At 49.5% G+C, this 24,433-nt stretch overlaps 1 protein-coding gene across 2 annotated transcripts in view; it reads left to right on the top strand.

The window, feature by feature from the left end:
- LOC140420028 (uncharacterized) overlaps positions 1-23,267 on the top strand; it is a 77,719-nt gene extending 54,452 nt beyond the window's left edge. The window contains exons 1-2 of one of the 2 annotated variants that reach the window (XM_072504049.1): positions 17,320-17,376; positions 19,871-23,267. In XM_072504049.1, the coding sequence (XP_072360150.1) occupies positions 20,160-21,173 (1,014 nt within the window). In that variant the 5' untranslated portion in view covers positions 17,320-17,376; positions 19,871-20,159 and the 3' untranslated portion in view covers positions 21,174-23,267. Of the gene's footprint in view, positions 1-17,319; positions 17,377-19,870 lie in introns of those variants that run through there. The other variant, XM_072504050.1, reaches the window with a different exon arrangement.
- Positions 23,268-24,433: the final 1,166 nt, after the last annotated feature.

Genomic DNA, 24,433 nt, shown 5'->3' with positions numbered 1-24,433 from the left:
ATCGCCGGAACTGTCAGCCGGTTGGCTGGAGACCTTGTCTCGAGGATGCGGAGGGGAGGGGGAAAAATGGACGGGGGCGGGGCTCCATATCCGCGCGCGGGGCGAGTGTACGCAAATACAGCGACGCCGCCGCGGAGCGGGTTAATTCCTATTGGCTGATCTAGAGGACGAGCATCTTTGTGATGTCACAATGTGGAGGTTTAGGCATTGTTGTTTCTAGTTTGTATGTTGCAGGAAAAGTCATAAACTTGAAGTTTTTGTCTTATGACTCTTTAATTTGTTCACTGGGTTTAGAATTTATCTTTTAAAATTCCTGATCTTTTCAGAGATCTTACACAGTTGGTTTTGAGTCACAAGTTTCAACTTACCATTCAGCCTCAGGCAACTTGCTGTCTCACTGTTGCTCATGTCAGTGACAGCCCAGTAACAGAGCTGAGGGCTGGAGATGCTGTGACCCCTTGTAGGAGCTGGAATCAGTAGAAAGAAGAACCATAGTTTCTGGTTGAGCTTTGTGTGAGCTGTCCGACCATAATGATATATACAATAGCTAACCAGGTAATATGTTGTGATGAGGGTTTATAAACAGACCCTGGGTAGACAAGTTAACTGAAGCTGTGGGTTTGTCAACTGTACAGTGAAACCAGGCATCCAACAGCCACAGAGACCTGTAATATTGGACACTGGGTTTAACCCTGTTCTGTATTAAACAGACCTATCTGTGATACACAATCAATACGCTTGAGTCCACGTGGAGTCATATCGATTCAGCTTTAATCAGATAGAACTGTACCCAGCAGCGATGTTACAGAAGTGGAGGCTGCTGGGTCGGCATCGGTTCTTAGCCCCGCCCTGAGAGGTGGGGTATATGTACATTGCCCAATGGTAGACCCCGCGGCCTAGCCAATGGTTATTCCTCTCTCTGGTACTGCAATACCTTGTATTACCACATTCACCCCCTGTTAAAAAAAAGTCAGCGGGGTGATGGCCAGTATTACTGTCGCCTTTTCATGGTAGGACCAGGTATTGCAGGTACCATGCTATCGAGGGTTGCGGAGAAAGTTCTTGCGTTGTTAATTTTCCTCATGGTGCTGCAATCAGACGATCAGGCAGCCTGGTTGTCCTACTGGAGTGTCTACGTTTTGGTGGTGAACTATGATAAAGCCATGGAACTGCTGGAAGGACACTACATTCATCCACTTAATCAGGTCTACGCCCGTCACCTGCTAGCAATGAGATGGCAGAGCTCAGATGAGACGCTTACGCATCGTGATTAATACATGGAATTAACACAATCTGATACTGGGTTATTGTGATATAGTTAATCTGACCCTTAATTCATTCAATTCCAAAAGTGAATAACATTGATTCAAGTACAGTGATTACTCTGTTAATCTGTGAATAAAGTGGTGTCAGTTCATGCAGATGTGTCTGAACTCAATTTCATTAATTATTTTTGTTACTGACTAGGGTCTCTCCCACTCTCTCTCTCTCCTCTCCCCTCTCTCTCCTGCCTCTCTCAGTCTCTGGCACTCCTCTCTGGTGCCTCTCTCTCCCTCTGCTGCGCCTCTCGCCCTCTGTCTCTCTGTTCTCTCTCTCCTGTCTCAGTCTTTGGTGCTCCTCTCTTCTCTTTGGTACCTCTCTCTCCCTCTGCTGCCTCTCTCTCCCTGTCTCTTTCAGCTGCCTCTCTCTCTCTTCAATGCTTAGGAAGGCAGGTGGGGGCAGCACAATGGCACAGTGGTTAGCATTGCTGCCTCACGGCACCGATGTTCCAGGTTTGATCCCGGCGCTGGGCCACTGTCCGTGTGGAGTTTGCGCATGAAATGAAATGAAAATGAAATGAAATTAATAGAAATTCACCCTTGTTTGCGTGGGTTTTGCCCCACAACCCAAAGATGCGCAGGGTAGATGGATTGGCCACAATAAATTGCCCCATAATTGGAAAAAAATGATTGGTTACTCTACATTTATATTTAAAAGAAGGAAGGCAGGTGGGAGAGTTTCCTTTGGAAGCAGAGGGCCGAGAATATAAGAACAGGGAGATTGTGCTGGAACTGGATCAAACACCAGTTAGACCACAGCCGGAGCACTGTGGACAGTTCTGGTCACCACATTACAGGAAGGATGTGATCACACGAGAGAGGCTGCAGAGGGGATTTATGATGATGTTACCCAGGAGGGAGAATTTTAACTATGAGGAAAGATTGGAGAGGCTGGGGTTGTTCTCATTGGAACAGAGGAGGCTGAGGGGAGAATGAATTGAGTTGTGTGTAATTCTGAGGGGCTCAGATAGAGTGAATATTTCCCTCAGCAGAGTCCAACCCCTGCAGTCAAACATGAAGTCACTGGTGTGTCAGGAAGTGGGATAAGTGAGTGACTCTCTATCTGCACAGAGAACATGTAAACAGCAGCTCCCCAGTTTGAACCCGCTGGTGTGTCAACAGGCTGGAGGATTGGCTGAATTCCATCCCACTCCTGGAACATTTTCCAATGTCCTGTCCCCAGTGCCAGCAGGCTGCCTGACTGAGAGAAGCTCTGTCCATTGACAGAGCAGATGAATGGCCTGTCGTTAATATGGAGATGCTGGTATCATATTGATATTGTTCATTCCGGGGACTTCCGGTGACAACACGTTGGTGGATGTCGCACGTTAGGTGGCTCCTGCGAGAGTCTCATATTTTTGGATGTTTATGCCCAGTTTTGGGTCAGTTTTTAGATGAGTTGTTGAGGGGAGGCATAAGGAGGCTGACGAATGTCGAAGTCCCAGAGGAAAGGTGCTGGAAAGAAGGGGGCGAGCGAAGGTCCGCCAGCGAGTGCTGCTGTGAGTCCTGCAGGAAGGAAGATGGCCAGGGCTGGGTCGTCGTGTGGGGCCGCTCCCCTCACCGTGGAAACTCTGACCAAGGTGATGTCAGAGCTTCAGACATAAGTAGATATTACCCCTTTGAACTGAATTGGCCACATTCCTCTTGGAGGTCTGTTCTATTCTCTGAGCCATCACCCATTTGTCCCGACCAATCCTCGGTCGTCGCTGAAACGGAATCATCGATGCTTGGTTCTTATACTCCTTCTGACCAGTGTCCCAGACAGGTCAAATTTACTCTACTTCGAACTGTTGAATGACATCTTTCTTCTAACCATAGATCCATTCTTCAGACATTGTAGTTAAAGGTGTCAACTCAGGTTCTGCTCGGCATTTCACCATCTTTTCCATCAGTGCATTGCAGACTCTAAATAGGTCACCAGTCAAAAGGTACCAGGCCTCATTTCAAATTGACCAAAAGCTTCCCATCATGGCTGCAATCAGTCATTTTAGCACAAACAGGGTCTTATCGCTACAGTGGAGTTGGAAAGGCTGTTTGCCAAGCATTTACAGGTGCTTCGGAGGGGGATGACAGCTTCACTTTAGAGTGGGTGAAGGAGGCGATTGCCCTGGTAAAGACGGCAGAGATGAAGACGTCTGTCGAAGTGCGGGAGCAAGGACAGAAGTTGAAGAGGGTGGAGGGGACAGTGTCGCAACACAGTGACCAGTTCACCTCGATGGGTGAGGAGCTGTGGAGGGTGACGGAGGTCAACAAAAGGCTCAGAGCTAAGGTAGGGGACCTGCAGAACTGGTCAAGGAGGCAATTTTTGGGAATGGTGGGCCTGCTTGAGGGGCGGAGGGCCTGAGGCCAACCGAGTACTTTGCAAAGATTTTTGCTGTGTTGATGGGGGAGGGGGGAGCACACTCCGCTCTGAGTGGGACAGGTCACATTGGTCACTCAGGCTAAAGTCAGGAGTGAATGAGTCACCAAGGGCGGTTATAGTCTGCTTCCACAGCTACCACGTGAAGGAGAAGGTTTTGAGCTAGGCACCCTAGCAATGCCATGTAGGCACGCTGGCAGTGCCACCCAGATGCCAGCCTGGCACCCTGGAGTTCCCAGGTAGCACTGTCAGGTTGGCAGGGTACACACGGGCAGTGCCAAGGTGTCAGGCTGGCATTTTGCTCGCACTGGGGATCAAGCCTGGGGGTGCACTGCCCATGTGCGGTGGTGTGGGGAGGCCCGAGGAACCCATATAGGTGAGTTGGGACATTGGGGGTTCCAGGAGTCGAGTCAGGTGGTCAAGAGCTCGGGACACCATTTAAAAATGGCATCCCAATATCATCCTGCACTGAGGAGATCCTCAGTGCAGGAATAATGCTAAGTGCAGCCTCGGGTGGCATTCCCCACCAGAGCAGTAAAAGAGCAGAATGCCATTAGTTAGCGGATATGAAGTGGGAAGGTGTTGGTAGATGCAGATACCAAGATCTGACGGAGTAGTTGACGAGAAGGGGGTGGCCTTTGGACGGGTGAAGGGGACATTGGACGGCAGCAGAGTGAGATTTTGAGTGGTCTACCCAGCAAAGCTGAGAGTCACTCATAACTCGAAGGACTTTTATTTTGAGATGGCGGAGGCGTTCGTTAAGGCTGAAGGACTGAGACTGAGATGAGAGTTGGGATTTGTGCTTGGTTGGTGGGACGGGGATTGTATTCTCTTATTGAGGGTTTTCTATTTGATTGGGGTTTTGTTCCTGACTCTTGATTGGGGGGGGGGGGTGTTTTTTTTCCTTATGGGTGCGGTTCTGTATTGTTTCTTGGCTTCAAGGAGGTGGGTTTTGAGCACGTGGGGCTGGGTTACTGAGGAGGGGGTGGCGAGGAGGGGGCTCTGGCAGGGATTACCACACGAGGAAATGTAGGGTGATTAGTGAACGGGAGTGTGATGGGAGCCTGGTCAAACAGGTTTCAATGGACCTGGGAGTTGTGAATGGTGGGGGAGGGGATTGACACTGGGTGAGGGGTTTACAAGAGGAAATGGATGGTGGGATTCTGGGAAGGGGTGAGGGGACTACCCACATGTTATTCCGCTCGGCCCCGTTCCATCCCAGTACCAGGCGTTTGGAGACTGGGCTCTGGATGAGTAATGGCGCCCGGGGCTCCCACAATCCGCCGCGCCCTGGAAACCGCTCTATCGGCTGCGCGGGCCTGTGGCCCGGTACTGCGCATGTTCAAAGGAGAGGGAAACCGCGCATGTGCAGAAAGAACCCGCCTTCTGACTTCCGACTGAAACCTTGACCTTCACACAAACTGAAATCTCCTCCTGTATCAAACATCTGTGAGTAAAACACTTTATTTTCTCCCTCTTTCCTTTTCTCATTCTCACCTCCAATTGGTCACTTGCAGCAACTGAAGGGAAAGGAAGCGAATCCAGGGAGTGTGCAGACTCTGCAAAGGTTGACCCAGGTCGCTCTCTCTCGCTTAAAGACATTGACATCCTTTGCTTCCTCAGCTTGACACATTTATTTGTCTGGCTAAAAGGATGGTTTCTTTCCCAATGTTCACAATTAAAGGGCTGCTTTCCCCAGGAGATAGTTGACATTTAAGGGGCAGTAAATTAATGTCGGACAGAGATATGTCTCGTGTTGTTATGGTACAGATTCTTTTTGGATTCTGGAATAAAGTATATTTATTAATATTTCTAGTATTGTAATATAGTACTGTAGCTATGTTATATATTTCCAGACATAGAATCTGAATTCTCTGTTCCGCTACACCCGTTTTCTGCTGTGGTGCACCCCCGCTGGCAGCGGGATGCTCTGTCCGGGCAGACGACCAATGGGGTTTCCCATTGTGAGCACCCCCATGCCATTGGGTAACCCGCGGGTGTGAGTGCGCTGCCGGCGAAACGTAGGATCCCGCCCAGAGTCATTACGGCACAGAACAGGTCCATTCAGTAACTTGTCCATTCCGACTCAGTAGACCGATACAATCAGTACCATTTCCCCTTGATATTCCTCTTCCCCTGAAAGTTTATTTACTTCATGTACATATCTAATTTCCTTTTGAAATTGTTAATCATCTCTGCTACCGTCAGGGCGGCATAGTGGTTAGCACTGCTGCTTCACGGCGCCAAGAACCCGGGACATTGACCGCATGAAGTTTGCACATTCCCCCCCATGTTGTGTGTGTCTCACCCCCACACCCAAAAAGATGTGCAGTGTAGGTAAATTGGCCATGCTAATTTGCCCCTTAATTGGAAAAAACTGGATACTCTGAATGTTTTTCATTTTTAAGATGTGGAGATGCCGGCGTTGGACTGGGGTGAGCACAGTAAGAAGTCTTACAACACCAGGTTAAAGTCCAACAGGTTTGTTTCGATGTCACTAGCTTTCGGAGCGCTGCTCCTTCCTCAGGTGAATGAAGAGGTATGTTCCAGAAACATATTTTTAAATCACTGCTACCACCAACTTCAGAGGCAGGCAGTTCTGTGTTTCGTGCAGAAGTTCCCCCAAGTCCCTTTGTGTTGCAGCTTTCTGCAGTTTTTCTCCATTTAAATAATACTGTTCTTTTGTTCTCCTTTCCAAAATGAACTTCACATTTTCCCACATTATGCTCCATGTGGCAACTTTTTGTCCACTTGCTCAACCTCTCAATCTCTTTGCAAACTGTTAGTATCCCCCTCGCAACTTGCCTTTCCAACTATTTTTGTCTTCAAATTTGGGCACAGTACATTCGCTTCCTTCCTCCAAATCATTAATATAAATTCTACACAGTTGCGATCCCAGGACTGATCCCTGTGGAACCCCACTGGTTACAGGTCACCAACCTGAAAAAGCACCCCTTATCCCCACTCGCTGTTTCCTGCTTATTAGCCAATTCTCTATCCATGCTAACACCATGGGATCTTATCTCATGCCTTAACGTTTTGTGAGATACCTTGTCAACGGCCTTCTGGAAGTTTAAATACAACACATCTACTGGTCCCCCTCTATCCACTCTGGTTGAGACTTCCTTGAAACACTCTGATAAATTAATCAGACACGGTTTCTCTTTCACAAAGCCATGCTGACTCTGCTTGATTAGATGCAGATTTTCTGAATGTGCTGCTATTACTTCCTAATAATTGATTCCAACATTTTTTCAATAATAAATGTTAGGCTATTCGTCCTAGAGTGCCTCGTTATTTTCCTCCCTCCCATTTTGAATTGGGGGGCTGTCACATTGGCAGTTTTCCAATCCTCTGGTACTTCTACAGAATTCAAGGATTTTGGGAAAATTACAATTAATGCATCCACTATCTCTGTAGCCATTTCTGTTAGGATCCTAGGATGCAGCCATCCAGGGGACTAATCTTATCCCCATTAGTTTGTCCAATACAACTTCTCCAACGATGGTATTTAATTGCTTCCTCCATATTCTTTAGTATTAATGGGATATTCAAAGTATCTTCCACCGTAAAGACTGATGCAAAATATCTGTTTAACTCCTCTACCATTTCCTTGTTCCCCATAACTGACTCAGTGGCATGGAGGCACAGTGGTTAGCACTGTTGCTTCACAGCTCCAGGGATCTGGGTTCAATTCCCGGCTTGGGTCACTGTCTGTGCAGAGTCTGCGTGTTCTCCCCAAAACTGCGTGGTTTCCTTCGGGTACTCCGGTTTCCTCCCACAAGTCCCAAAAGACGTGCTTGTTAGGTGAATTGGACATTCTGAATTCTCCCTCCGTTACCTGAACAGGTGCCGGAGTGAGGTGACTGGCGGATTTTCACAGTAACTTCATTACAGTGTTAATGTAAGCCTACTTGTGACAATAATAAAGATGATTATAATAAAGAATATTATTACGCTCTACAAAGATTTATTTTCTAAGGAGCCTCTGTGGAGTTGAGGTTTCAATCAGATCAGCCGGGAACTTATTGAATGGTGGAGCAGGCTCGAGGGGCCGAGTGGCCTACTCCTGCTCCTAATTCGTATGTTATCACATCCTTTATAATAAATTGTAGCATTTTCCCTCCTACTGATGTCAGGCTAAAGGGTCTGTGGTTCCCTGTTTTCTCTCTCTCCTTAAATATTGGTGTTACATTTACCACCTTCCAATCTGCAAGAACCATTCCAGAATCTATAGAATTTTGAAAGATGATCACCAATGTATCCACTATCTCTCCAGCCGCCTCTTTCAACACTCTGGGATGTGGAGCATCAGCTTTTGGGGATTTATTAACTTTCAACCACATTATTTTCTCCAGTGCTACTTTTTCACTAATACTAATCTCTTTCAGTTCCTCGTGTTCACTAGTCCCCTTGGTTCTCTCGTGTTTTTGGGACAATTTCTGTATCTTCCTCTGTGAAGACAAACACACATTGTTTAGTTTCTCTGCCATTTCCTTATTCCCCACTTTAAACTCTCCTTCACTGCCTGGAATGGACCCACATTGGTCTTTGTTAATCTTTTCCTTTTCCGATAGGAGCTTTTCCAGTTCTCCCCAGTTTGCTCTCATATTCTATTTTCTCTTGATCAGTTTCTTGGTCCTCCTTTGCTGAATTCTATAACAAGTTCCCACTCCTCAGGCTCACGACTATATTGTCTCCTCCATTGATCTAATGGCATCTTTAACGTTTCCTGTTAGCCACGATAGCTTCACTTTTGCTTCTGAAAGGAATCTATATTTTATGTAAATAAAATGTGAGTGGTTGCCTGTCTATTGTCTATCGTCATACAAAGAACAACAAAGAACAAAGGACAGTACAGCACAGGAACAGGCCCTTCGGCCCACCAAGCCTGCTCGGATCATGATGTCTGTTTAAATTAAAATCTTCTGTGCTTCCAGGGTCTGTATCCATCTATTCCCATCCGATTCATGTATTCGTCAAGATGCCTCTTAAACGTCACTATCGTACCTGCTTCCACCACCTCCTCCGGCAGCGAGTTCCAGGCACTCACCACCCTCTGTGTAAAAAACTTCCCTCGCAAATCTCCTCTAAACTTTGCCCCTCGCACCGTAAATCTATGTCACCTGGTAATTGACTTTTCCAACCTGGGAAAAAGCTTCTGACTATCCACTCTGTCCGTAAACTTTTATCAGGTCATCCCTCAACCTCCATCGTTTGAGTGAAAACAATCCAAATTTATCCAACCTCCTCTGACAGCTAATACTCTCCAGGCCAGGCAACATCCTGGTAAACCTCCTCTGTACTCTCTCCAAAGCCTCCACATCCTTTTGGTAATGTGGTGACCAGAATTGGAGGCAATATTCCACGTGTGGCCTAACTGTGGTTCTGTACAGCTGCAGCATGACTTGCCAATTTTTATACTCAATGCCCCGACCAATGAAGACAAGCATGCCATCTGCCTTCTTAGCTCCTTATCCACCTGCGTTGCCACTTTCAGTGATATGTTTCTTGTAATTTCATAATGTACCACAGACAACTTGCCCCTCAGACCATGACAATTTCCTTCTGCGAGAAACACCCAGATAAATTAGGCAAAAGAACCATGTAACCACCATAGCCCATCTTCATGGCAACATGGCTGCTTTGGGAACTAAATATCTTCCAACGTGCAAACACCTTTTCATTCAGTGCTCCTCGTCAAACTTGGAACCAGGTAATCGCAACTAGCCTAAAAAATGGTCAGCCCACCGGAGGCAGGCGTGTTAGACCGGCCAGTCCAGCAGAAAGAAACCCTCCAATCATCACCATTCACCAGATGTCAGAATGAACAAAATGCAGTCCTGGATGTCAGTGAGAGCAGAAGCAATAACAACGGAGCCAACATCTGTAATTTATTGTGAACTTGTTGGGAGTCACAACAGGTGTGATGAATCACAAAACCCCTCCCCCACATTGAGTGCAGATGAATGGTCTTTCGCCAGAATTAACTCGTGAGTGTCTCCGTAGTTGGGACGGATCATTGAATGTTTCCCCTGCTCAGAGCAGGTGAATGGCTTCTTCCAGGTGTGAACTCGCTACTGTTCCCGCAGGGTTTATGGATATCTGAATCCCTTCTCTCACTAAGAGCAGGTTAACGCCTTCTTCCCTGTGTGAACTCGCTGGTGTCTCTGCAGGCCGGATAAGTGAGTGAATCCCTTCTCACACTGAGAGCAGGTGAAAGGCCTCTCCCCAGTGTGAACTCGCTGATGTCTCCACAGGGTGGATGAATCACCGAATCCCTTCTCACATTGAGAGCAGGTGAACGGCCTTTCCTCAGTGTGAACTCGCTGATGTCTCCGCAGGTCGGATGATTGAGTGAATCCCTTTTCACACTGAGAGCAGGTGAACGGTCTCTCCCCAGTGTGAACTCGCTGATGTCTCCACAGGGTGGATGAATCACCGAATCCCTTCTCACATTGAGAGCATTTGAACAGCCTCTCCCCAGTGTGAACTCGCTGATGTCTCCACAGGGTGGATGAATCACCGAATCCCTTCTCACACACAGAGCAGGTGAACGGCCTCTCCCCAGTGTGAATGCGCCGATGAGCTTCCAGCTGAGATGGGGCCCTGAATCCCTTCCCACAATCGTCACATTTCCACCGTTTCTCTAGGGTGTGGGTTTCCTCGTGTCTCTCCAGGTTTGTCGATCAGTTGAAGCCTCATCCACACACACAACATGTGTAATGTCTCTCCCGCTGTGAATGGTGTGATGTTTTTTCAGGCTGCGTAACTGGTTAAAGCTCTTTCCACAGTCAGTGCTCTGGAACACGCTCACTCGGGTGTGTGTGTCTCGGTGCTTTTCCAGTCACACTGATGTTTTGAAGCTGACAGAAAAGACAAACATGTCTCCTTCTCGATTCAAAGTCCGATGACATCCAGTTCCAAGGAATTGAGAGACTCAGCCAGATTGAGACGTGATGTTTGAGATTTCTGTCTGTAATTCCTCCTCTTCTAATATCCTGTAAAAACAATTTATAAAAGTTACTTTTCTTCTCCTCATTTTGGAGACGGTATCCTGAGGGTAACAACAGTCTGGCCGTGGGGTTAATCCTCCGGGTCCTCAGTCTTATTGAGGAATGTCCCCTCGGATCTATTGTGGTGGTGATTCTTTTGTATTTTTGTTCTTTTGGGAGGGTTTATGTGTTGTTGACTTTATCCAACTCTGGTACAGACAGGGCTTTTATCTGTGAAAGGAGCAGTTTGAGGAGACTTTGGTAAAGAGAGTTGGAGGAGGGGGTAATGGTGCACGTCCGATTGTGGTGTGAAAATCTGTTCCTGTTCTCTCTGTTGCCTAACTTTAAAAAAAAAAAAAAAAATTTTATTAAAGGTTTTCATAAAATATCAATAACAAAATGAGAAAGAAAAAAGAACCCAACAGGGTTAAGTACAAAACACAATCTAAAAAAGCAACCCCCCAAACCCCTCCCCCTGTACATAAATAATAAATTAACATTAACACCCCGACTTAACACAACAGGTGTATACACCCCCTCAGACCCTCCAGTGTAAATAACATAAACAAAAATAAAGTAAACCCCCCCCCCCGAGCTGCTGCTGCCATTGACCAATGTCTAGCGTTCTACCAGAAAGTCTAAGAACGGTTGCCACCGCCCAAAGAACCCTTGCACCGACCCACTCAAGGCGAATTTCACCCTCTCCAATTTAATGAACACTGCCATATCGCTGATCCAGGATTCCACGCTTGGGGGCCTCGCATCTTTCCACTGAAGGAGAATCCTTCGCCGGGCTACCAGGGACGCAAAGGCCAGAATTCCGGCCTCTTTCGCCTCCTGCACTCCCGGCTCCTCTGCCACCCCAAATATTGCGAGCCCCCAGCCCAGTCTGACCCTGGATCCTACCACCCTCGACACCGTCCTCGCTACGCCCTTCCAAAATTCCTCCAGCGCTGGGCATGCCCAGAACATATGAGTGTGATTTGCTGGGCTCCCTGAGCACCTAACACACCTGTCCTCACCCCCAAAGAACCGGCTCATCCTTGTCCCGGTCATGTGTGCCCTGTGCAGCACCTTAAACTGTATGAGGCTGAGCCTCGCGCACGAAGAGGAAGAATTGACCCTTCCTAGAGCATCTGCCACGTCCCCTCTTCGATCTCCTCTCCCAACTCCTCCTCCCACTTACCTTTCAACTCCACCACCGAGGCCTCCTCCTCCTCCTGCATCACCTGGTAAGTTTCCGAGATCTTTCCCACTCCCACCCTCCCCACCCCCGAGATCACCCTGTCCTGTACTGTGTGTGGCAGTAGCCACGGGAATTCCACCACCTGCCGTCTGGCAAACGCCCTTACCTGTAAGTACCTGAAGGTGTTCCCCGGGGGGGGGGAGCCCGTACTTCTCCTCCAGCTCACCCAAGCTCGCGAACTTTCCGTCCACAAACAGGTCCCCCAACTTTCGTATCCCTGCCCTGTGCCACCCCGAAAACCCTCCACCTGTTCTTCCTGAGGCGAACTGGTGGTTCCCCCGTAATGGGGTCCACGCCGAGGCCCCTACTTCCCCCTATGCCGCCTCCACTGCCCCCACATTTTGAGGGCCACCACCGGGCTCGTGGTATACCTCCTTGGAGGGAGCGTCAGCGGCGCCGTTGCCAGCGCCCCCAGACTCGTACCCACACAGGACGCCGTCTCCAGCCTCTTCCATGCAGCCCCCTCCCCCTCCATCACCCACTTGCACACCATCGTCGCATTGATGGCCCAGTAGTACCCACAGAGGTTGGGCAGCGCCAGCCCCCCCCTATCTCTACTCTGCTCCAGGAACACCCTTCTCACCCTCGGAGTCCCTCGCGCCCACACAAACCCCATTATACTCCTGTTAACCCGCCTGAAAAAGCCTTTGGGATAAACACGGGAGGCACTGGAACAGGAACAAAAACCTTGGGAGCACCGTCATTTTGATTGACTGCACCCTACCCGCCAAGGACAGCGGCAACGCATCCCACCTCTTGAACTCCTCCTCCATTTGCTCCACCAGCCTTGTAAAGTTAAGCCTATGCAGGGCCCCCCAGCTCCTGGCCACCCGGACCCCCAAATCTCTGAAGCTCCTCTCCGCCCTTTTTAGTGGGAGCTCGCCAATCCCCCTCTCCTGGTCCCCTAGCTAAAACTACGAACAGCTCGCACTTCCCCATATTGAGCTTGTACCCCGAAAAGTCCCCGATTTCCCTAAGGATCCTCATTACCTCTGGCATTCCTCCCACCGGGTCCGCCACATACAGCAGCAGGTCGTCCGCATAAAGCGACACCCTATGGTCCTCCCCACCCCGCACCAACCCCCTCCAGTTCCTCGACTCTCTCAGTGCCATAGCCAGGGGTTCAATCGCCAGTACGAAGAGCAGGGGGGACAGGGGACACCCCTGTCTCGTCCCTCGGTGCAACCGAAAGTACTCGGACCTCCTCCTATTTGTGGCCACACTCGCCATCGGGACCTCATACAACAGCCTAACCCACCTGACAAACCCCTCCCCAAACTCGAACCGCTTCAGCACCTCCCACAGGTACCCCCACTCTACCCGTCCATCGCCACCACTATCTCCGCCTCCCCCTCCCTCGCCAGCATCATGATAACGTTCAAAAGCCTCCGCACATTCGCGTTCAACTGTCTCCCCTTCACAAACCCCGTCTGGTCTTCATGGATGATCTGCGGCACACAATCCTCAATCCTCATGGCTAAGACCTTCGCCAGCACCTTGGCATCTACATTTAGCAAGGAAATTGGTCTTTAAGACCCACATTGCAGGGGATCCTTGTCCCGCTTCAGGATCAAGGAGATCAGTGCCCGGGACAGCGTCTGGGGTAAAGCCCCCTCCCCTCCTTTGCCTCATTAAAGGTCCTAACTAACAGCGGGCCCAACAGGTCCATATATTTTTTATAGAATTCGACCGGGAAACTGTCCGGCCCCGGTGCCTTCCCCGCCTGCATGCTTCCTATCCCTTTGATCAGCTCCTCCAGCCCAATCGGGTCCCCAGTCCCGCCACCAGTCCCTCTTCCACCTTTGGAAACCTCAATTGGTCCAGGAAACGGCCCATCCCTCCCTCCTCCCGTGGGGGCTCGGATCGGTACAATTCCTCGTAGAAGTCCCTGAAGACCCCATTGATGCCAACCCCACTCCGCACCACGCTCCCTCCCCTGTCCTTAACTCCCCCGATCTCCCTAGCTGTGTCCCGCTTCCGAAGTTGATGCGCCAGCATCTGGCTTGCCTTTTCCCCATACTCGTAGACCGCCCCCTGGGCCTTCCTCCACTGCACCTCCGCCTTCCTGGTGGTCACCAGGTCGAATTCGGCCTGGAAGCTGCGCCTCTTCCTCAACAATCCTTCCTCAGGCTCTTCCGCATACCTCCTGTCTACCCTCACCATCTCCCCCACCAGCCTCTCCCTCTCCTCCCCGCTCCCTCCGCTCCTTGTGGGCCCTGATGGAGATCAGCTCTCCCCTCACCACCGCCTTCAGTGCCTCCCATACCATCCCCACTCGGACCTACCCGTTGTCGTTGGTCTCCAAGTACCTCTCTATACTTCCTCGGACCCGCTCGCTCACCTCCCCGTCCGCCAACAGCCCCACCTCCAAGCGCCACAGCGGGCACTGGTCCCTCTCCTCCCCCATCTCCAAGTCCACCCAATGCGGGGCGTGGTCCGAAATGGCTATTGCCGAATACTCGGTATCCTCTACTCTCGCTATCAGCGCCCTACTCAAAATGAAAAAGTCGATTCGAGAATAAGCCTTATGGACGTGTGAGAAGAATGAAAATTCCCTAGCCCCCGGCCTTGCAAATCTCCAAGGGTCCACCCCTCCCATTTGGTCCATAAATCCCCTCAACACTCTAGCCGTCGCCGGCTTCCTACCCGTCCTAGACCTGGAGCGATCCAGTGCCGGATCCAACACCGTGTTAAAGTCTCCCCCCATTATCAGGCCCCCCACTTCCAAGTCTGGGATCCGACCCAACATACGCCGCATAAAACCCGCATTGTCCCAGTTCGGAGCATACACATTGACCACGACCACCCTCTCTCCCTGCAACTTACCACTTACCATTATGTACCTACCGCCATTATCTGCCACAATGCTCGACGCCTCGAATGACACCTTCTTTCCCACCAAGATCAAGATTTTTGGCATCTAGCCCTGAGTGAAACACCTGACCTACCCACCCTTTCCTCAGTCTTACCTGGTCTGCCACCTTCAGGTGTGTCTCCTGGAGCAAACCACATCTGCCTTAAGCCCCTTCAGGTGTGCAAACACGCGGGCCCGCTTAACCGGCCCATTAAGTCCCCTTACATTCCAGGTTATCAGCCGGATCAGGGGGTTACCCGCCCCCCTCCCCCGCCGACTAGCCATGACCCCTCCTCGGCCAGCCACACGCCCGCACCCCACACCCGGCCCGTTCCCCACAGCGGCATACCCCCGTCTCGACCCCCCCCCCCACTCGCTCCAGCTCCTCCTTGACCTAAGCAGCAGCAACTCGACCCCCCCCTCCCCCCCGGGCTAGGACCCATCCTAGCTGGTGTACTCCCCCCATTGCACTTCCGCAAGTCAGCAGACTCCTGCTGACCCCGGCCACTCCCGCCTCCCCTTCGACTCCTCCCATTGTGTGGCACACCCTCCTCTCCCGCTCCCCATCAACAGGCTCTCCCCCTCCGTTCTAAACGCGGGAAACAATCCTCGCTTCCCCGTCCCGGCCCCGCCCCCCTAGTCTTCGGCGCGGGGAAAAAATAGGCATAACATATCCACCGCAGTCCCCAATCGCCCATCCCGACCCTCAGTCTGTGTCCAGCTTCTCAGCCTGAACAAAGGCCCACGCCTCCTCTGGAGACTCAAAATAATGGTGCCGGTCCTTGTAGGTAACCCACAATCGCGCCGGCTGCAACATGCCAAACTTCACCCCGTTCCTGTGCAGCACCGCCTTCGCTTGATTGTACCCGGCTCTCCTCTTCGCCACCTCCGCACTCCAGTCCTGATATATCCGAACCTCCGCGTTCTCCCACCGGCTGGTCCTCTCCTTCTTGGCCCACCTGAGCACACACTCCCGATCGACGAACCGATGGAACCGCACCAGCACCGCCTGCGGAGGCTCGTTAGCCTTGGGCCTCCTCGCCAACACTCCCAGCTCCAGGGGCCCCTGGAAGGACCCCGCTCCCATCAGCGCGTTCAACATGGTGACCACATAGGCCCCCACATCCGGCCCCTCCGGGAGGCCCAGAATCTGCAGATTCTTCCGCCTCGACCGATTCTCCATCTCCTCGAACCGCTCCTGCCATTTCTTGTGGAGCGCCTCGTGCGCCTCCACCTTTACCGCCAGGCCTAAGATCTCTTCCTCATTGTCAGAGATCTTTTGTCGAGCCTCACGGATCGCCACCCCCTGGGCCTTCTGTGTCTCCAGCAGCTTATCAATAGAAGCCTTCATCGGCTCTAGCAGGTCCGTTTTAATCTCTCTGAGGCAGCGCTGGATACCCTCCTGTTGCTCCTCCGCCCACTGCCTCCACGCTGCCTGGTCTCCGCCCGCCGCCATTTTGCTCTTGCCTGATTGTTAAACCTCTTTCGAATTGAAGCATTTTAGAGGGTCAATTTGGAGCTGAGTAAATAAGGCACCTTCAACCAAATTAACCCGAATCTAAATATTTATTATATACCCTTTAAAACAGAGATAGAGCCTCTAGGATGTGCAAGAAAGATTAACAAGGATGATATCAGAACTGAGAGTGTAAGTTTCAGGAGATATTGAACAGGTTGGGGATATTTCCCCTGGGGAAGAGAAGGTTGAAGACTGACCTGATAGAGACTTTAATGGGTGTAATAGGATTGACATCATCAGGGTGGCATAGTGGTCAGCACTGCTGCCTCACGGTGCTGAGGACCTGGGTTCACTCCTGGCCCTGGGTCACTGTCCATGTGGAGTTTGCACATTCTCGCCGTGTCTGCGTGGGTCTCACCCCCACAACCCAAAAAGATGTGTAGGTTAGGTGGATTGGCCATGCTAAATTGCCCCTTAATTGGAAAAAAATAATTGGGTACTGTAAATCTATATAAAAAAATGTTTTTTTTAAACGTCATCGCTGTGATTACAGAATAGAAATTCACAACTGACAATGCTAGTTGTCACAGAAAAGCCTTCTTCCTCTCAAACTATAAATGTCTGACCCCCACCCATGCTCTCCTCACTATTGATTTTAACACTAATTTATCCTTCTGTCCTCCTGCTTTTCCCCAAGTCTCTCCCGTGAAGATGCTGACTCTCGGATTCAGTTTCACTCTCACCTATTGCCCTCCCCAAGTACTAAGGGCGAACGTCACAATCAATCGCCGTGACTACCAACATGTACTTTGTGTCAGGGTGAGGTCACTGTCCCTCCTCCATTTTTCATCCCAGTCCCAGGAGTTTGGACAGTGTCGGCCGCAGCTCCCACAATACCCCGCGCTGGGGAACCCGCTCTATCCGCCGCACGGGCGGGTGATCACGTACTGCGCATGTCCAAGAGTGAGGGGTAGCTGCGCATGTGTGGAGGAAAGCCCGCACTCTGACCTTCCTGCTGAGGTATTGGCCAATGGAAAAGTGGGAGGACCGGAAGGACTCTGGTCCTCCAGCCAATCAGAAGGCAGACGTGTTATTGAAGACTGACCATGACACAGGCTGAAACTTCTTCCTGTCTCCAACATCTGTGAGTAAAACACTTTCTTTTCTCCCCCTTTTCATTTCTTTTCTCGTTCTGACCTACAATTGGTGACTTGCAGCAGCTGAACGGAAAGGAAGTGAATCCAGGGAGGGTGCAGACTCTGCAAAGCTTGGCCCAGGTCTCTCTCTCTTAAAGACATTGACTTCCTTTGCTCCCTCAGCTTGACACATTTATTTGTTTGGCTAAAAGGGTGGTCTCTTTCCTAATGTTCACAATTAAAAGGGTTGTTCCCCAGAGTTCTCCCTGTGTCTACGCGGGTTTCCTCCAGGTGCTCCGGCTTCCTCCCACAAGTCCTGAAAGACGTACTGTCTGATAATTTGGACATTCTGAATGTTCCCTCTGTGTACCCGAACAGCACGATAACATAGTGGTTGGCACAATTGCTTCACAGCTCCAGGGTCCCAGGTTCGATTCCCGGCTTGGGTCACTGTCTGTGCGGAGTCTGCATGTTCTCCCCGTGTCTGCATGGGTTTCCTCCGGGTGCTCCGGATAACAGGCGCCGGAATGTGGCGACTCGGGGCTTTTCACAATAATTTCATTGCAGTGTTAATGTAAGCCTACTTGTGACAATAAAGATTATTATTATTAGAATTGGCTAAAATTTAAATGGACAGTAAATAAATGTCGGACAGAGATATGTCTAGTGTTTTTACATGGTACAGATTAGATATATTATGAAAACAAATGACTGTGGAGGCTGGAATCTTAAACAAAAACAGAAAATACTGGACAATCTCAGATGGTCTGACGGCATCTGTGGAGAGAAAAGGGAACTAATGTTTCGAGTCTGCATGACTCTTTGTGACAGTTAGAGAGAACTGGAAATGGGGTCAGATTTGTACTGTAGTGGGGGATGGGTGGAATGGAGCGGTGGGGCTGGATAGGGGCCAGCAATAGGTGGAGATATAGACAAAGATGTCGAGAACAGAAGATAAAAGGAATGCAAATGGTGGTAATTCAGTCTAAGAAGGGTGCTGATAGTGGAGATGCCAGTGTTGGACTGAGGTGCGCACAGTAAGAAGTCTTACAAGATCAGGTTAAAGTCCATCATGTTTGTTTCAAACACAAACACTAGCTTTCGGAGCACTGCTCCTTCCTCAGGTGAGTGCTGATAGTGATACATAAAAAGGTTAGAATGTGCAAATGGCAGAATAAAGGTGAGCAGTGTGTAACGGGCAACTTGAAATAATTCGAATGGGGGGAGGGGAGGAAAATAATGGGGTGGGAAAAAACGATCAATGGAAGAAACAAAAATAAAAATGGGGTAAAGGTGGTGGAGAGTCTGAGGTTGTTGAACTCAATGTTAAGTCCGGAAGGGTGTAACATGCTTAATCGGAAGATGAGGTGCTGTTCCTCCAGTTTGCGCTGGGCTTCACCTGAACATTGCAGCAGGCCAAGGACGGACATGTGGACTGAGAGCAGGACGGTGAGTTGAAATGGCAAGCGACAGGAAGGTCTGGGAACTGCTTGCGGATGGACTGGAGGTGTTCTACAAAGCCTGGAAAAATATATTCATTTTGCTTCGGTTTGCACCCCTCTATCACCTCCACATGGTCTGTCTCCAACACTTCCCTTTCCTTCCTTGACCTTTCTATTTCAATTTCTGAGATAGACTGTCCACTAATACCAATTAAAGACTTACGACTCCCACAGCTACGTCAACTACAGCTCTTCACACCCCACATCCTGTAAGGGCTCCATCCCATTCTCTCAGTTCCTTCACCTCCGTCGCATCTATTCCGATGATGCCACTTTCCAAAACGGTGCTGCTGACTTGTCTTCATTCTTCCTTAACCGTGGCTTCCCACCCACTGTGGTCGACGGGGCTCTCAACCGTGTCCGACCCATCACCCACACCTCTGCCTCCCGCTCGCTCCTCTCCCAGTACCCGGATAGAATCCCCACTGTCCTCACTTTTCACCCCACCAGCCTACGCATTGAAGAAATCATCCTCCGCTAATTCTGCCAACCCCAGCATGATTCCACCAGCAAACCCATCTTCCCCTCACTCCCCCTGTCAGCATTTGGAATTCTCTACCCCAGAGGACGGTGGAACCTCAGTCATCAAGTATATTCAAATCAGAGATTGATAACGTTTCAAGGGAGTGAAGATATCGAGGGATATGGGGGACTGTGGGAAAATGCTGCTGAGGTAGATCGGCCAATGCTGTCATTGAATGGTTGAGCAGGTTTGATGGACCGAATGGCTGACTGCAGCTCAGATTTGTTCTGGTCTTTGTGTCCAGGACAGGAAGCAGTGAGCATGGATCTGTCAATCAGCCTGAGTCAGCACCTTCAGGAGAATTGGGAGGGTGAATATTAGATACAGCAGAGTGAGAATGGAGGGAGAGTGCGTGGGACGGAGATTTACAGATGTTGCGGAATGCAAGAGGAAAGAATGTTCCAGAGAAACTAGAATTGTCTGTTCTGAATTTCTATCCGTACTTCTAGTGATGTCTTTTGCAAATTGTTTTAACAGGAGATTCGAAGAGGACGAATTACAGACAGAAATCTAATACATGTTGTCTGGATCTGACAGTCACTCAATTCCTTGGGACCTGAATATCATTGGCCTTCGAATCTAGAAGGAGAAATGTTTGTCTCATCTGTCAACTTTAAAGATTTTAAACACCATTGTGACTGGAAAAACACCGAGTCTCACACACCCGAGTGAAAGTGTTCCAGAGCACTGACTGTGGAAAGAGCTTTAACCAGTTACACAGCCTGAAAAAACATTGCACCATTCACAGCGGGGAGAGACCGTACACATGTTCTGTGTGTGGACAAAGCCTCAACTGATTTCCGAACTGGACAGACACGAGGAGACCCAAAACATGGAGAAACCATGGACATGTGAGGACTGTGGGAAGGGATTCACAGCTCCGTCTGTGCTGGAAATTCATCGGCGAATTCACACTGGGGAAAGGCCGTTCACCTGCTCTCAGTGTGGAAAAGGATTCACTCAATTATCTGACCTGCAGAAACACCAGCGAGTTCACACTGGGGAGAGGCCGTTCACCTGCTCTCAATGTGGGAAGAGATTCACTCGGTTATCCAGCTTGCAGACACACCAGAGAGTTCACACTGGGGAGAGGCCATTCACTTGCTCTCAGTGTGAGAAGGGATTCAGTCATTCATCTACCCTGCAGGCACACCAGAGAGTTCACACTGGGGAGAAGCCATTCACCTGTTCTCAGTGTGGGAAGGGATTCACTCAGTTATCCCAACTGCGTGCACACCAGCGAGTTCATACTGGAGAGAGACCGTTCATCTGCTCTCAGTGTGGGAAGGGATTCGCTCACTTATGGAACCTGCGGACACACCAGCGAATTCATACTGCGGAGAAACCGTTCGCCTGCTCTCAGTGTGGGAAGGGATTCAGATATTCATCCGCCCTGCAGAATCATCTGCAAGTTCACACTGGGGAGAGGCCATTCACCTGCTCTCAGTGTGGGACGGGATTCGCTCGTTTATCCAGTTTGCGGACACACCAGCGAGTTCACACTGGGGAGAGGCCATTTGCATGCTCTCAGTGTGGGAAGGGATTCACTCGATTATCCCACCTGCAGAGCCACCAGCGAGTTCACACTGGAGAGAGACCATTCACCTGCTCTCAGTGTGGGAAGGGATTCACTCAGTCATCTAGCCTGAAGTCACATCAGCGGGTTCACACTGGAGAGAGGCCATTCACCTGCTTTCGGTGTGGGAAGAGATTTGCTTGGTTATCCAACCTGCGGACACACCAGCGAGTTCACACTGGAGAGAGGCCGTTCACCTGCTGAGTAGGTGAGATATTCAGTGATCCATCCCAACTATGGAGACACCGCCAGTTCTCACTGGGGAGAGGCCGTTCATCTGCTCTCAGTGTGGGAGTGATTTTGTGTTCCATCGCACATGCTCACACACCAAGTTCACAATTGATTACAGGGGTTGGATTCTGCTGTTTTGCTCTCAATTGCATCCAGGACTGCATTTTGTTAATTCTGTCAGTTCAAAAGGGATGGGCGGAGGGTTTCTTCCTGCTGGACTGGTTGGTCTCACAAATTTGCCTCCAGTGGCTGATGATCATTGAGCCATGTTGTGAATTCCTGGCTTCAACTTTAACGAGGATCACAGAGCGAAAGGGTGTTTGGTGGTTGGAAGATATTTAGTTCCCATTTCTGTTTGGAACCTCTGAAAGCATGCCACGTTGCCATTAAGATGGGCTATGGTGGTTACATGGTTCCTTTGTTTAATTATCCACGTGTTTTTCACAAAGGAAACTGGCGAGGTTTGAAAGACAAGTTGTCTGTGGTAGATTGGGACATTTCAACAATAGGTATGACAATAGACAGGCAATCACTAATTTTTAAGGTATAACATGTTGACATCAAATGTAGACTCCTTTAAGGAACAAAAAGCCACAGGAAAAGTGATGCAACTGTGGCTAACCAGAACATTTAAGGATTCCATTAGATCAAAGGAAGAGGCTCATAAAGAGGCCAAAATAGCCGTATGCCTGTGGATTGGGAATTGATTTAGAATTCAGCAAAGGAGGACCAAGAAACTGATAAAGAGAAAATAGAATATGAGAGCAAACTGATGAGAAACATAAAAACCAACAGGAAAAGCACCTATAGGAATGTGAAAAGGAAAAGATGAGCAAAGACCAATGTGGGTCCATTCCAGACAGAGACAGGAGAGTTTATAACGGGGAATAAGGAAATGTCAGAGAAACTAAACAATGTGTATCTGTCTTCACAGAGGAAGACACAGAAAATCATCCCAAAAAAACGAGAGAACCAAGGGAACTAGTGAGCACGAGGAACTGGGTGTGGTCAGTTAATCCTTGTTCCACTTGTCTTCTTCAATATTCTCTTGGCTGCCTGGGAGTGGCAGTGGTCACTTGATTGGCTCGGGCAGGGCAGGAATAACTGTGTTTATTGGGTCGGGCGGAGGGTCTGTTGGGTGGTGGAGTGAGTTTCCCTCCCTGAGTTGTCCCCTTTGGAGGCCCCTGGTCTGCTCCTCCTCTGGTCCTCCTCCACAGCCTGTATGGCAACTGCTCGAGGCAAGACCATTAGAAACTACAGAGAGTCGTGAACACAGCCCAGTCCATCACGTGAACCCGCCTCCCAACCACTGACTCTGTCTACACCTCCCACTACCTTGGGAAAGCAGGCAGCAGAATCAAAGACCTCTCCTACCTGGGTTATTCTCTCTTCCAACCTCTTCTATCGGGCATGAGATGCAAAAGTCTGAGAACACGCACTAACAGATAAAAAACAGTTTCTTCCCCGCTGTCACCAGACTCCTGAATAACTCTCTTATGGACTGAACTGATCTCTTCACACACCTTCTCCACTGAGTAGTACTGCATTCCATATGCTTCACCCGATGCCTGTGTCTATGTATTTACATTGTGTATTTATCTATGTCCTATGTTTTGTTTTTCATGTCTGGAACGATTTGTATGGACTGTACGCAGAACAATACTTTTCACTGTCCCTCGGTGCACGTAACAATAAAACAAATCAATCAAGTCATCAATCAATCCTCTCGGGATAGGTTCCACTGGGGAGGTAGTAACCTGTGGGTTGGAGGGTTTGAGTGAGAGTTTGAGTGTTGTGGATCATTGATGTTTGAGCCCTCATTGGGTCTGAGGGTGAGGCTGAGGGGGGAGATAGGCACCCTGCTCCAAGTGGGATTATATAGTGACTTCCTGAATGCCCTCCTTGTTGAAGCAGGGTCTCCTGTGGGGAGACAGTGTTTTGACGCCAATGAGGCTACGCAGCTCTGCCCCGAGTATCTGTTTTGTGACGGTGCACGGTGCAATGTTCTTTCATTGGGCAGATGCTGAATCTTGATATTGTCGTGTGAATAAAGAAAATTAGACTTTGTTTCATAAACATAGTTATTTATTACTAACACTACACTAACGAATTACTAAAATGTCTAAGATTAATACAGTTGGAAATAATGGTCTAACACTAACTTACAGTAAGATACTACAGAGCTACTCGAATATGCGACTGCTGCAAACTCCTTACCAACACCTCCTGGAACATAGGGTGTGTCCGGGTCATGTGTCTGCATACTCACACCACCTGATGGTCGGATGTTGGAACTACAACAGTTATACATATTACATAGATTACATAGAACATACAGTGCAGAAGGAGGCCATTCGGCCCATCGAGTCTGCACCGACCCACATTAATCCCTCACTTCCACCTTATCCCCGCAACCCAATAACCCCATATATTATTATTTACGTACAGATGATAATATAGATGACAATCTACTTATCACATATGGTGCTGGTTCTTGCCTGGCATCCTTTGGCCAATCCTGGTGTTCCTCTCTTTTGAAGTTACTTTTCCTTGAGGCGGTAGCGTGCTGATGTAGGCCCCGATTTGGTATATTGTATCACGGGGGTTTCCTTTGCCGTGAGTGGGGATGGAGGATCGCACCCCTCCCGAGATGCCGAGTTGTTGGGTGTCTTGACGAATTTTCCTCTCATTGTGGGTGGAATCTCCTTGGTGGAGGACGGTATGAATCGTCTTGTGTGTGCTGCCCTCGGATGTGGTGAGAGAGGAGTGAGGTTGGGTGTCCTGGCACAGTGTGACTATCCTTGCTTGCCTGACTCCTGTGTACGAGGGTGTACAGGGCCGGGCCAGGTCTTGCACTGTGGTCCCTTTCCTGTTGTCCCCTTTTGCTTGGGAAGTTCCTTCTTGGCCGGGTGTCCTGAGAGGCTGAGTGAGGTTTTGAATGAGCAGCTTTTTACCTTTTTTGTCTTGTGGTGAGGGGCGTGCGTCAGGGGTCCATGTGCTCAGGGCTGTATCTTGGTTCCTGTTACCCTGAGATCCTCTGCTTTTGGTAGTACTTTTTTTAAAATCCTGTTTCTGTTAGTCACTTGGAAGCTGCATCAATTAGAATTTGAACCAATTGTGTGAATATTTGCTGGTGTTCTCTGTGTAATTGTGTTGAGTGATGATTGTTCTGTGCTGTGCTGGAGTTGGGGTTTTATTGCAACCTTTTAGGACGAGTGTCCTTGTTGATTTTT

This window comes from Scyliorhinus torazame, chromosome 5 (assembly GCF_047496885.1).
Source record: "Scyliorhinus torazame isolate Kashiwa2021f chromosome 5, sScyTor2.1, whole genome shotgun sequence".
NCBI lineage: Eukaryota > Metazoa > Chordata > Chondrichthyes > Carcharhiniformes > Scyliorhinidae > Scyliorhinus > Scyliorhinus torazame.
The sequence above is the reverse complement of the archived record's forward strand: the minus strand, read 5'-3'. Positions and strand labels throughout refer to the sequence as shown.